Below are 14,542 nucleotides of genomic sequence, written 5' to 3'. Positions count from 1 at the left end.
TCATTGTGGAGGCATGAATCCTCTAGTTGCATGTATCTATAGCACACCTTGCTATCAATCTTGTTGAGTCACTCTTTTCAACATAAACACCAAACCCTTCCTGTACACAGTAGTCCTTAAACACATCAAGAAATGACTGTCTGTCTCCAAATATCAACCATGGCTCTAATGTAATAGATCCAAACTCCTGATTGGTCCAAATTTTACCATTCTTATATGTTTTGTCCATGGTTGAACTGCCATCAAGGTAATCATGAAACTGCTTCTCAGGAATGTCATCATGAAGGGCATCTGTTTCTGTTTCATCCTCTATGAAATCACAGATATCTGCCTCATCATCCTCTTCTTCACTATCAGATTGTATATAGTCATCATCTTCACTGTCACTACCAGACTCATCAGACTTGTCTTCACTTACATGAACATTTGAAGCTTTGTTCCTCTGTGATCTCCTCAAAGTAACACTAACCCCCCTCAGCATTAGCCTTTCTAGAAGCACTCTATTTTGACCTAAATCCCTCAAGTCTTGATCTACCTGCCTTTTTTGCTGGTGCAGATGGTGGAGGTTGAGGTTGATTTTGAACTGGTGTTGTCTGTTGTTCAGAAGCAAATGGTGGTGGGACTGGTGTTGGTTCAGTAGAAGGTGGGGATGTATGTGGTTTGGGGGAAGGTGGGGATGTTTGTGGTTGAGGAGAAGGTTGGGATCTTCTTTTTTTGGGTGTGGTTTTATTTTTCCTAGGAGTCATTTTCTTCCTAGAACATGTGCTTTTGGGCTGGTTCATAGGAGAGGCTGGTTAAGAGTGTTTCGGTGGAGTTGAGGGTTGTGTACTTTGTTCAGGCTCAGGCTGTGATGCCCCAGGGAAAACCTCATCAGCTACTGGAGTGGCAAACACTCTTACATACTCAACATATGAGTCATCAGCATCAACAATAGGAACCTCAACTGCAACTTTAAAACGTTGTTGTTCCATAAGCTCCCTCTCAACATCCTCTTCTTTAGCCATCCTCTTGGCCTTTTCCTGATCTATTCTCTCCTTCTCAGCCATTGCCTTAACTTTTTTTTCCCAACTTGCTGCAACATCCTTAAACACCAAAGTAGGACTATCCTTCTCCTCTAAGAACAGTTCTATGGTTTCCCTACCTTCATACCGCTCCCACATTTTCACCATTTGACTATCCCCACTTAACTCAAACTTCCTATTAGTTCTAGGTGGCATTATAGACAAACTAAAGTATTTAGGGATGATCACATTTTGCTTTTCAGAATCCTTAAACATGTACTCATACAAGTCCAGTAGACTAGTTCTGTCAGTATCCTCAATCATCACATCAAACCCCTGATCTTTGTAATGAACATCAAGCCACACTATACTCATCCTATGAACAACAAATGACTTATTACTTTTATGAACATAAACACACATCAGTCATATCAACAAACACATATCAAGCCAAATATCTTGATCAACTCACAAAATTACATTTCAAGGACCCATATACTGTGAAAAACACAAACTTTAACATACCAAAACACATTCATACCCACAATTGCGGTTTTGAACATGATTTTTAACAATAATTCACAAAGGTCAATTCAAATATACACATTGCACTATTCATTTGAGAAAACCCTAACCCTAACTCAATTTTCGAAAAAAAAAACAAATTCAATACGCGAAATGAAGATCGATAGGGAGATTATTACCTTGCGTGCTATCTCCAAGCCCTCAAAAAAAAATTCTGCCTCACGACTTCCTTCAACCTGTTCAACTACTTGTGAGCGCTTTTTGGTTCGCCCAGAATCAACAAAACCAAAAGCTTAAACTTGTTGCGAGGGTCGTTGTTCAGTGGTCACAGAACGCTTCTTCCTTGTCCACAGATTTGAAGGTTTCAATGATGGTGAAAGTTCGAAGAACAGGGGAGAAGTTAAGGAAGAACCAGGTTGGTGAACAACATTAATACGTGAAAATTGAGAAGTCATAAAGTCAACGTGCTTATGGCGCCATTAAACACTTCAAAGGGTAAAATGGTATTTTTGCATTAACGGCCATCTAACTGCCAGACATCATTAATGGCACGGGGTGTTAATATGCTAGTTGTCAGTGGCATTAGGTGACTTTTGAAAAGTCGAATGACATTTGGTGAATTTCGCAATTACTCAGTGGCATTTGGTGAAATAGTCGTTTATTTTATTGTTGTGATTATTAGATGACCTTATATTGATTAAGGTTATATTTAATTGTATGATGTTTTTAACAAGAGTGCTTGAGGTTATTTTATGTTTGTTAAGCAAGGAAGCAAGGTACGTTTAGGTGGCTAAATACCTTTAAAAGTGATTGATTCAAATAGCATATTTCATGTGATTTTTATTGATGATTGAATTAAATTGAATATTATGACTTATGAAATAATCTTGAAAATTAATTTTTTTTTAGAATAGATTTTTAAACGGCTATTTCATGAAATGCCATTGAGCAATTGCAAAATTCACCAAATGCCATGAACCTTTTCAAAATTCATCAAATGCCACCGAGTTTTAAAAAAATTCACCAAGTGCCATTAATGACTTACAACCATTAGTTGAACGTTAGTTGACCCCATCACTTGCCACGTGTTAACTTCTGATTGGTCTGTTTATTAAAATAAAAAAAAATTTAAACAAAAACTAAAAATAAAATTAAACAAAAAACAACAAAAAAATTAAAAAAAAAAATAACTCAGAGGTGGCCAGCCACCACCTCCTCCCTGCCGTTGAGCCCCCTGCCTACCCCAAAACCCTAGCCGCCACCACCCCCTGCCGCCGTGGTTAGCACCGGAAGGCGCACCGACCGCCGGCGACCCCTCCCCTTCCCCTCCCCTATCCCGTCGCGACCCCCTAACCCGCGAAACCCCACCCCTTCTTCGTCTGCATCATCAAGCCATTACAAGTGTATATTCCAGCATCTTAAAGCTTCTTAACATCTCCAGCATTGATTCCATGTGCAATCACTAGTGAAAGATAATTTCTGAATGTTAAGTGTTATGCGCCAAAAATTGCGAATAATTTGGACGAATTAAGCATTCATCGCGATTATTTAAATTAGACGAACTCGCTAAAAAAAATCTGACGAACTAAGCATATCGGCACAATAGTTATCATTCCAGGTTAACTAATATAAGATTAAGCGATTAAAGAGTAGAACTCTGGAATTTACTAAAAAAATTGAACGAAAAATTTGAGGTTAGCGGAGGGGTTTCGGGGTGGTGGAAGAAGGGGGGTGGGGTTTCACGGGTTAGGGAGTCGCGACGGGATAGGGGAGGGGAACGAGAGGGGTCGCCGGCAGCCGGCGCCCCTTCCAGTTCTAGCCACGGCGGCAGGGGGTGGTGGGCAGGGGGCTCGACGGCGGGGAGGAGGTGGTGGCTGGCCACCTCTGAGTTCCTTTTTTTTAAATTTTTGTTATTTTTTTAAATTTTAAAAAACAGACCAATCAGAAGATGACACGTGGCAAGTGATGGGGTCAACTAACGGCTGTTAGTCATTAGTGGCACTCTGTGCATTTTTTTAAAACTCAGTGGCATTTGGTGAATTTTGAAAAGGTTCATGGCATTTGGTGAATTTTGCAATTGCTCAGTGGCATTTCATGAAATAACCGGTTTTTAAATCATGTTTTGAATAGTTTGAATTATTTAATTTATTATGTTTAAAGGAATTTTATTTTATAAGTATGTTGGATTGATTTAAAGAGTTTTGATGCGGAATTTACTATTTGAAATGGTTGATTTGAAATCATGGTTGATTATTGGATTATTTATCAAAATTTTACAAGCATGATTATATTAATCCCACTATGCGGATTTGGTTGATAAGGCTTTTGAATTTGTATGATCGAGTCTTTCCTCAACGATAGCCTTTCAATATAAAGATACTAGATTGGGGGTGTGCACACTTAGGTAAGGAATTCGGTTTTAAAAAAGGAATAGATTTTATAAATCACTGTTATTGAATTGTTGAGTTATTGGAGTGTTTTTGAGAATCTTGAGATTGGTTTTGAATTATGAGGCTTGGAGTTATTGATTTAAATATTGGAATCTTCCATGAATGGTTTGAAAAGAATGTTTGCTAATAAAATGAGTTTACTTATCTTGCACTTGAATGTACTTGACATATTTTGTTAATTCGTATTTTCTATTTGTTTTGGTTCGCCCTGTTTACCTTAATGGTAAGCCGTGTTGACTATTTCAAGTGGAGTCATGATTGAGCATGTATTTGAGATTCCCGGGATTTACTTCACCTGTTTTAGGAATGTTTGTTGTTTTGTTTTATTTTGAGTACTCATAACAATGGTTACTATATTTATAAGTATTTATTGATAAATAAAGAGTTTGAGTTTCCGTTGCAAGTTTTGGTATTGAGTTAAATAGTTTGAGAGTTTTACGTAATCACGCGGCGATAATATGCCTATGTATATCTCTATAATATATCTATAATATAATTGTACGTATTATACTAATATTTTCGTAGAAGGAGAACTCTTTTACTTAAAACTCCGCGCACACCCCTATGGGAAACTTTAAAAAATTGGAGGAGTATGTGATTAAATGTTTTTGGCTTATGGAATTGGGCTTGGTCATGGTTATGCTAGTGATTTGGTTAATAGTATATTTATCAATAAATTTACTAATAAAAAACTTAGTACTTAGGCACGCTCATGGTTAACTAAACCAGATTAACATTACGCGATTATTTTGGGATTTATAACTGTCAAGTCAATCTCTATAACCAATTTTATTTGCAATGTAAATTAATCAGTTTTTATTTTTCTTCTTTCTTACTCAACGCTGCACAAAAAACCTTGTCCATAGAGAATAAAATCTTATGTTGTATTTTTCATTCTAAGAAATAGGAGAATCTTAGGGGTAAATTAGCATAAGTTATTCCAACATCCTGTATATGAAAGGGCTAATATTATCCTAAGAACAGAATAAACTCGCCCTATATTAGTTTGATTATTGTTCTGTTGTATTTAGTTTTAATTTTCTGCATTGTAATTTATCACTTATCCCAAATTGTTGCCTTAGGAAAAAGCTAATCTTAAGCACATTAAACGGATGCATCACCATTTATTTCGTGTAGACAAATCCACACCTACAAAATAGCCATACAATAATTGACAATTGTAAATGAGACGTTTGCACTAAAGTAGAAGAGCTAAAGTCGTTGCTTTGTTGTTGATATGATGATTGATAGAACAATGTCTACTACAAGAGGGGGGTGAATTGTAGTCTTTAAAATTTTTGCGGAATTAAATTGACTATTAAGAGAGAAGACACTCGAGATAGGCAATGAATTATTTCACTATGTAAAAATGAATTAAAAAAGTAAATATTCTCAAGTGCTTACAGAAATAATCCAAGTATTGGAGCTTGTAAGTTTTTATTGAAAGCTTGCATATCACGTCAAGACTTCCAAACTCTTTTGTTCCTGTTCCAGAACATTTAGCTTGTACCTGAATCTTCTGTTCAACCAAGATTTAAACACACATCATTAGTCAGAGTTTGTTTTGTTAAGTCAATCATCAAAATACTAAGGTAGTCAATTCAACAATGATTATGATCAATCTTCATTTCATGAGCTTACTATGCTCCTCCTTTAATAGCCACATATTAAGAGGGATGGTTATATTATTTTATCACCTATTACCTTACTAAAATTGCGTCAACTAGTCAAGTTCAAATTTGGAAGAACAACAAGTTTTTGTAAAAATTAATTGCAAGCACTATGCAAAACAAAATAAAATAAGACAAAATTTCTATAGCATGAGCATGAGAAACATTAAGAGACCTTCTCATGAGGAATATACCGTATAATCATATACAAATTTTATTTAAAATTACAAAACACCGGCCATCACCAATCACCATCCTATGCTTCGTACATTTCATGTGAAACAACAAATATACAATGAAAAAAATAAAGAAATAATGAAAAACCAACAAATGTGTTTCCTAAATCTCTAAGTATCTAGCAAACTAAATATTTAACATCTCCGATCCAATGCATATTCACAAAATTTACACTAAGTTTAGTTGAACTTCATAATTTGTGGAGCAAATCTTAACAACCTTGTTAGAGTACCAGGCATGAATTTTCTTGCAAATAAGAAGCAAACATCGGTCTTTTCCCCATTATACTCACAAGTGCCATTACTTCTCATGGTATTAAGGAGTTCAGGAGTAACATGAAGCCTTTGAAACACACCAGGATGAGGCCCGGTTTTCGACCAATCAACCCAAGTTATGCTCCTATTTGAATTCATCCATGGAAACTTAATGCTTATAAATGTGGGTAAATAATGCTCATCACCATAGCATGCGCGAGTGCAAAATTTTTGAAATAATGGGAAGTACTCTTGGTCCGACACAACTTCGATTGCTAGGGTACGATCCATCTCGAACCATTGTGATCCTTTTCGCCATTGTGACAACGTTACTTGTGGCATCATGTAATGGCTGTAACGCCCACGACCTACTGGACCGGGTAAATCGTATGCCTCTATGTAACTCTTGTTCGAATTTACGAGGTATGAATAAACTGTGGAGAAATTGAAGAGTGGTATACATGATTCTGATAAGAGGATGAAACGTTGGTTTGATACGTCTAGAAGAGCGTTTGCTAGTAGGCGACGCTCTGCTTCCACCATGTTAAATTGTCCCCATTCAACATCCTTCATTTAACAAAATACAGAATTAGATCCAAGTAAAAACTAATAAATAAATGTAACATCTTATTGTACATACTATATAAAAAGTACAAATATCATATTTACTAGTAATAATGCTTACACTACGGTTTACAATCAAAACTATCACAGATTGACAACATCAATACTTTCAATTTTAACTTTTATGCTCAAATTTTAAAGATAGTTTATATGCCCATAACACAAGACTAAAACATGTCCTAAAGAAAATGTTGTCTACAAACTAAAACCATATTTTCATGATCTTTAACTATCAAAGCTCTATCTATTGTCGGGAAGCAAATGAGATTCATGATCAGTTTATCTAAAAAAATACTCCATTACTAATTAAATACTTAGTATAACAATGACGAAAGTTTAGATGATCCTACACTTAATAACAATGCTATGTTTATTACTTTATTGACAGTTAAAAAAAAATAAAAATCTATACATCTATTTTTTATAAAGATAAAATACATGTTTGTGCTTTCCACTATATATTAATTAATGTACCCATCAAAAAAACAATAAAAAATATAATAATGTCGTTAGTCATACATCGTATATTTCAAATCTTGAATCCACCCAAAAATCCCGTAATGCCGGACTGAATAAATAAGGGACCAATGATTAAAGGTTTGAGAAATCATCAATGTACCCTATGAATAAAATGGGCACAACACTAACACTAGCACATGTTCATACAAAAGAAGTCATGCAACGCGTTTTAAATCCCACAATTCAATCGTAGAACGATGAACACACCCCGCACACGTATACTGATAACCAAAGTAATTTAAGGCAACTTTATTGACCTTCTTTGATGAACATATCTAAGGAAAGTGATAGCTAACAGCTTTACTTTTTGAAAGAAAGCTAACAGCTTTACTTGTGGTAGGTCCAATTAATTATTCCAATTAATTAAGGGTATGTTTCCAAATCATAAATCAAAATTCTTATTAAATTACGCAATAATCAATTCCATGTGAATTTAATTAATAAATTATGAATTAGAGGCACCAATTTCATAACGGCGATTTTTAAGGTGACAAATGGATTTTTGGTGTTAGTGATTTGCAGAGTATTTTAAGCCAACATTCTTGCGACAAATCACCATTTTTCTTTGTTAAAAAACATATTTTTAAAATAAAGTGCCAAGTTTAATGACTTTACTTATCATTGAATTAATGGACTGATTTGCCGTATCAGTTTAATACTTTGCTTGATTCTTTGAACAACTTTTGTTCGTTTCTTTGCTAATTAAAATTCTGGTTGGTGAGTACAGTGTAGGACATACAATACGGAGTATTAATTAATTACTTCTGCCATAAAAACTGCCTAATTTAGTTTTAATTATTCTCATTAATGGATTCGTGTTTTGGAATAGCATTGGTTACACAAATTTTCCAACAACATTTAAGTTTTTTGGCAAGTTAAAAATTACGGAGTACCATGGTTTCATGATATTATTGTTGCATTGTTGTATTTAAGATTTTACTTTGTGGTTCATTAATAATTTTGTTACTACAAAAATTAAGCTAAGTTACATTGATGCTATAAAGTGACAAATAACATTGCATTGATTTTGTCATTCTTGTGTGAATAATGTGATAAATGATAAGTTGATCAAACGAAATTGACCAAAGTAAGATATTTAAGTTGAGTTATGTGGAATTCACTTTCACTATTTCTAGTATCCATGTATCTTCTGTGATTTTTCCTATTTTAATTAGATTAAAAATTAAATATTAACATTTGTTATCTTAAATTTATAACAAATCTTACTTTACAATTTTTAAAATATTTGCACTGTTTCGTTTATATTATGTTCTTTTGAACTTATTTTCAGTTCAAGTCAGTTTAATTTATTACTTTACTTTATTTTAGCTCCAAAGAACAAGGCCTTACTATTTTATATAGTTATCTCTTAAATTTATTTATTTATTTTTTCCTTAAATCCTTTATTTTACTCCATTTTTATACTATTTTACAATTTTTTCTTTCTCCCATTCATTTATTTTCTCCAAAATAAGTTTCTCCCATTCATTTATTTTGTACAAAATAAGTGACTCAAACATTCGAAAAGCAAAACAAATACTACTATGTGTCTATGTATCTATTGTAAAATCGTTATGAGTATTAAGTAACCTAATACAGAGTAGAATTTACTTAAAATCTTACTAACACACAACAAGTTGAAATCAAAGTTCCATAAACGAGATTGTGAGAAACGTATGGCTAGAAAAAATAAAAATTAATCCTTCGGTTCTAGTATAATGTACTAACATGTAATTTAACATAAACTATCTCATCTTATTCAAAAAATCAAACTTTTTTTTTTTTTAATTTGAAGAATTCTAAAAATCAAACTTAACATATGCAATTTTTTACGACAGAAATGGTCCGTAATATTCAGCGGAAATGTGCTTCTAGGCCGGGTTTTAGCAAGGCCTTAAGACGCTTGATTTTTCATTAAAATTAAATGAAGTAAGTTTGGCAATGCACTTATTAAATTAAGTCATTACTAGCACTCGTAATTAATTTACATTGAATGCGGTTGTAATAATCTAAATGTCAATGTGGCTCTCTTAAAAAAAAAAAATCAACAATGCAATGACACTCCACTTGACCGAGTATAAATATCCCAACACAACGGTAAATTTTTCTTCCCAAAAATGTAAATTTGATGAGATTTTCACTGCAACAAAATTCCTCTAGTCCCTAATTTGGCCTAACTAAGGAAAAAATTGATGAAAATGAAGCATATAATCAAGACTTAGTCTTCATAATTCTCTAATCCTGATGTAATCCTACTTCTATGGCTTTCCAATAATAGTCTTTTTTATTAATTTTATCTACTAATGCAATATAATACCACATTAGTCATAGATTATAAATTTAATTTAAGAAAAAACTACATACATTCTTCTATTTATAAATTTGGACGTAACAGAACAGAACAAGTAGGCAACAAAATTGGAATTGAAAACAAATACCTCCGTTAGATTTAATTGTCTAGTTAGTTTATGTTACGATCTAACAGGTAACGCGACAACTAAATCTTAATAAAGGCACAAACTAGTAAGTTAACTAAAAATAAAGCGAAAATTAATCACGGAAACATGAAACTAACCTTACTGGGTATCCTTCTACCATGGAAGACTGAATTTGTTGGAAGAGATTCATTATAAGAAAGATGAGAATGAATGTAAATGTTATAAAGATCTTCATGACCTTTAAAGAACAATTCCCAAAGAGGTGCTAATGGTAATGGACCTCTAACCAAAAACATAAAAGCAATCTTTTTTTTCACAAAATTTGAAGGATAAACTCCTCCACCTAATTTAGGCACCATTGATGCTCTCCATAACAATTCATCATCCTCCATATCATGCATAACTGTGTCATTGATCGTCGTAGCATTCGATCCCGACACTGGAACATCGAAATCATTATCCGAGACGGTGGCCGTGAAGTTAAGAAGCTCAAGATTATTAAGAGGAATTGTATAACTTGAAGATGTATCATGGCTAAAGAATGTACTACCAATGGTTAATCCGAAAGCGAAAATGACTAAGTAAGAGATTAAATGAATGAGGTTAATTTGTATGTTTAGGAGTTTGTATGATGAAGTGGGCATTGTTGGTATGTTGTTCTTCATTGTGTAAGAACAGAAAAATAAAAATGTTGCTGAATTTGAAATTTTATAAAAGGAAAATAAAAAAGAAGAGATGATGTGTATATGTGAAAAAAGAGTGGCTTAAATAAGGTAGCGTTGCTCAGGTGGAAAGTTCACAAAAGTAAAGGAATGAGCAAGTCTAAGAATAGCAGCTTAGACGCCTTGCGTTTCTTTGAAAGAGCGTACATATGAATTGAATAATAGTCAGCAAAAGGACACCTCCACACAGTTATTTTTTTATGTATAGTTTTAATTTATGCCAGCATTCTTGACCGACTGATTTAATTATCGTACTAGCGACATTTCTGGAGAAATTTAACGGGCGGGCCGTCGGTCAACCCGATCTTAGTTACGGCCCACCAAATCTGTGTTGAGCTAGGTGATCAAAAATTGGGTTGGACCGAGCTTTTGTATAAATTCTAGCCTGTGTCTCTACCCGCATAATAATGTTCGGTTTGTTGTACCAAAGCAAGCACTTTGGGCTCTTTTTGGATCGGGTTAGGATTATGAACTAAAAATATGTTTTAGATTTGTCTAAATTAACACTTTTTTTGGCTGAACCAATGGTGATCACTTCTAATGGGCTGGTTTTTTCAAGTTTAGCATTTTTTATTATTTCATCCCTCCAACACTCTTACTTGCTCTGTTTTTTTAAAGTGCTCCATACCCTTGGGCACATAATTTTAGGTAAGAATAAAATAGAATTAACGGATTTTTCATAAAATACCACTGAGTTTTTCGAAAATTCACCACATACCACACAAATTTTTTTAATTCACCATATACCATTCAGTTTGTGCACGTTAGCACAGAATGCCATTAATGGTAACTTCTGTTAGTGTCCCGTTTGGGGTAAATTACTAATTCACCATATACCATGATTTTATGTTTTTTTGCATGAAATACCATTTTTTAAAAATATAGCCGTTGAACAGTTATAACGACTAGTTTGTGTAAATATATGTAGTTCTTGAGGGAGTCACGCACCAAGGAACACCTCTAAGAGCATTTGCAAAGATGTCCACAAACTCGAGATCATTATCATCATCGTCTTCTCTCGGGTCTTCGTATGTAAGGGTGCCAAACAAAGCATGTTGTTGTGGTAGGAAGTTTGCAATAAGAAGCTCCGATTCGGCAAAAAAATCCACAAAGGTTGTACTACAAGTGTGATGTATGTGATACATTCAAATGGTGCAAGGGCAATGTTGATCAAAATGTCTCATGGGGTTATGAAAATCAAAGCAGGGGAGGGATAGACACGCATGGAAGTGAGACCGTGTTGAAGCAAGAGTTGAAGGAGCTGAAGAAAAGAGTAACAAAACAACAAAAGATAGTGAATGGAGCAATAAAAATAGGAGCAATTTTGTTTATTTTTATTGTATTTGTAGCCTTGAAATGAAAAATGTAAGACAAAAATTTCGTTGCTTAAATAAGTTGCACTTCAATTGCTTACATTGTTTGCAAAAAAATATGCCTACATAATTGTTGAGTGCTTGCATTACATTGTTCAATAAACAACTTGACACTAAACACTTAAGATTAAATATTGTTCACCAAAAAATTACACTTGACAACCAGCTTCAACAATGCTAAGTAGCAGAGCCTTTCTCTTCTTCCCCCTTGTGTTGCCTTGCTGTGAAGAGGAAGCTGCATTTTCTGCCTTCTTCGCTGCTGCCTTTCTTGCCTTACAGGTCACTGCATTGTGTCCCAGTTCTTTGCATAGACTGCATTTGTTGTTCTTGTGCCTCTTTCCTTTTTTTGCTTCATGAGAGGCTCTTCTCCTTTGCTTAGCTGGTCTGCCTGCACTTCTTTTGCCTTGGAGTGATGCAATTTCTGGCACATCAAGTGATGGCCAGTGAGTTGGATGTGGTCTCCATAAGTCAGTTTGTATGCAGCCCCCTTGTAGAAAGGTGACACAAAGTCCCTTGGTTCAAGTCTCTGGTCGTAAATGACCCTGAGACCATGCTTGCATGGGATCCCTGATCCTTGTCATTTCCCACACCCACAAGTCATATTCCTAAGTGTGACAGGGAACTTGACATGGCCATCCCTCACCTCAAACTCTCCACCACCAGCTGTAGTGACATGACAGAACCTAGACTCATCAGTCCTGGTCTCCAACACCCCCTGTGCATGCTCTGTCAGCTGATTTGGTTCCATGTCCACTGCTTTATCGAACCTGGAACCCATCCTTTTCATGCACCAATTCCTAACAGCTGAATTATTCCCAAAAAAGAAAGTCACAGGAAGCAACAATAAGTACACAGACATCAGCTCATTGTGGTATAAACAAACCAATTTGTATACATTGAAATGAACAAAATAGGCACAACAGTTTACCTTCCAGCAATGTCAACATAGGCATGTCCCTGTTGGACTTTGTTATTGCCTTGAATGACTCTACGAAGTTTGTTGTGTTATGATCACAACATACTGTCCTGTCAAACATGTGCACACTCCACTGCTCTTCCACATTTGTCAGGTAATCAAATGCTGCTGCATCATTACTCTTTTATCTTGGACATTGCTTTTCCAAACACATATTCATTGTAGGCATTTGCAGCAACCCAAATCAGCTTATGAAATGTTGTCCCACTCCATCCTGCACCCTTGCAATTTGAGTACAAATGCTGGCAGCATATTCTCCTGGTAGCTCTTGGGAACACCTCAAACAAAGCTGATTCAATCCCCTTAAAAAAAACAAGACTAAGTTAGTAAAAAGCATCATCATCACAAATTAAAGACAAAGAAGAAACTTACCCTCATCCTGTCACTTATAAAAGTCCAGTCATCCTTCTGAGATCCATACTGAGCAAACAGGCACCTCAAGTTTCTGAAGAAATAAGTCTAGGAATCTATGCTCTCTGTGTCAACAATCCCATAGGCTAACACAAAAATCTCATTATTCCCATCAATTGAAACTGCAGTGAGCATAATCCCTTTGTAATACCCACTTAAATGTGCACCATCTATTCTTATGATAGGTCTACAACCACCTAAGAATCCTTTCACTTGAGTTGCAAAAGATATGAAACAGGCCTTGAATTTCAAAATATGACCCCCACTATCAGTCCATGTAATAAGAGCATATGACCCAGGATTTGTGGACTTTATCATTTCAGCATACTTTAGAAGAGCTGCATAGGACTCAGCAAACCCACCATGTAATTGCTCCCTGCCTAAACTCTTCACTTTGTATAACAACCTCAACTTCACATGGATCCTGTACCTTTCCATGCACAGTCTCTGTAATGAATCAACTGGGACATCTGGGTTTGCCTCTAAGTCTTGTAACAAATGCCTGCATAGCCATGCTGAAAAGACCATAAGATTCTCTTCCAGCCTCCCACAAGTTGCATGCTCTCCTTCTAGCTTCTTTATGGCCCAACTGACTTTGTCTCTCAGAACTGAAGCATGAATCCTCCAATTGCAATCCCTCATCAGACACCTTGCTATGTACCTTTGACTATCAGCATGGTCAACTGAGACAGAGAAGCCCTCTTGTATGCAGTAATCTCTGAAAACCTCTAGAAACTGTGCTTTGGTTTCAAAAATCAACCACTCTTCAAGTTCAATGGATCCAAATGGTAAGTGAGACAAGATTTTACCATTTTTGTACATTTTGTCTAACACATGGGACCCATCTAAGTAATCCTCAAATCTCTTCTCAGGTATATTATCAGGAACATCTTCTTTTCTCACAATGAACTCATCCTCAATGTCCAACTCCATATCATAATCAGCCTTGTTTAGGGTAAAAGTTACCCTAGATTACCCTAGACACGTGGCCCAATGAGGGCCTAACACGTGTCACCTCCCTATAGCACCATGGGCATCCAACCGATGGATGCCATGTGGCATTGTACCCCTAATGGGGGAGCAGATCCTCATCTGCTATAAATAGAGAAATTATCCTCATTTATTGGCATTCATAAATACACACACCAAACCCAAGCAATATTAATTGCGGAATCTCCCGGAACATGAGAGAAAAACTTGTTTACTTTCCGCACGTAATCTCATCCGGAATCATACTAACTTGATCTTCGGAGGCGGAACTCCACCCAACCGGAGTTTCGTGGTTTTGTAGGTACATAAGTCAGGCGTGCATTCCCGGTGTTGTAACTCTCCCGCAGGACAC

At 35.4% G+C, this 14,542-nt stretch overlaps 2 protein-coding genes across 2 annotated transcripts; both read right to left on the bottom strand.

Moving 5' to 3' along the window:
- Nucleotides 1–5,771: 5,771 nt before the first annotated feature.
- LOC110702924 lies at nt 5,772–10,602 on the bottom strand. The gene is made up of 2 exons (XM_021880689.1): nt 9,856–10,602; nt 5,772–6,704 (listed from the first exon to the last, which is right to left on the bottom strand). Exons 1-2 carry the CDS (start codon nt 10,381–10,383, stop codon nt 6,063–6,065), a joined length of 1,170 nt encoding a protein of 389 aa, XP_021736381.1. The 5' UTR covers nt 10,384–10,602; the 3' UTR covers nt 5,772–6,062.
- A 1,491-nt stretch (nt 10,603–12,093) lies between these two features.
- Nucleotides 12,094–14,133, bottom strand: LOC110702993. The gene is made up of 6 exons (XM_021880752.1): nt 13,292–14,133; nt 13,162–13,234; nt 12,910–13,091; nt 12,742–12,839; nt 12,457–12,617; nt 12,094–12,339 (listed from the first exon to the last, which is right to left on the bottom strand). Exons 1-6 carry the CDS (start codon nt 14,131–14,133, stop codon nt 12,094–12,096), a joined length of 1,602 nt encoding a protein of 533 aa, XP_021736444.1.
- Between the last annotated feature and the right edge of the window lie 409 nt (nt 14,134–14,542).

The sequence above is a fragment of the Chenopodium quinoa genome, unplaced genomic scaffold, assembly GCF_001683475.1.
Source record: "Chenopodium quinoa cultivar QQ74 unplaced genomic scaffold, ASM168347v1, whole genome shotgun sequence".
Taxonomy (NCBI): domain Eukaryota; kingdom Viridiplantae; phylum Streptophyta; class Magnoliopsida; order Caryophyllales; family Amaranthaceae; genus Chenopodium; species Chenopodium quinoa.
Note: the sequence above shows the minus strand (reverse complement) of the source record. Positions and strands in the feature narration are given on the sequence as shown.

Bases quoted from the DNA above. Each gene is read 5' to 3' on its own strand.
- LOC110702993 (XM_021880752.1), bottom strand. From the start codon at position 14,133: ATGGAGTTGGACATTGAGGATGAGTTCATTGTGAGAAAAGAAGATGTT. The intron at 12,840-12,909 runs GTAATGATGCAG...CATGTTTGACAG, and splicing joins GCAATGTCCAAGATAAAAGA to GACAGTATGTTGTGATCATA. The intron at 12,618-12,741 runs GTAAACTGTTGT...GGAATAATTCAG, and splicing joins TATGTTGACATTGCTGGAAG to CTGTTAGGAATTGGTGCATG.
- LOC110702924 (XM_021880689.1), bottom strand. From the start codon at position 10,383: ATGAAGAACAACATACCAACAATGCCCACTTCATCATACAAACTCCTA. The intron at 6,705-9,855 runs GTTAGTTTCATG...TGTTAAATGAAG, and splicing joins GTAGAAGGATACCCAGTAAG to GATGTTGAATGGGGACAATT.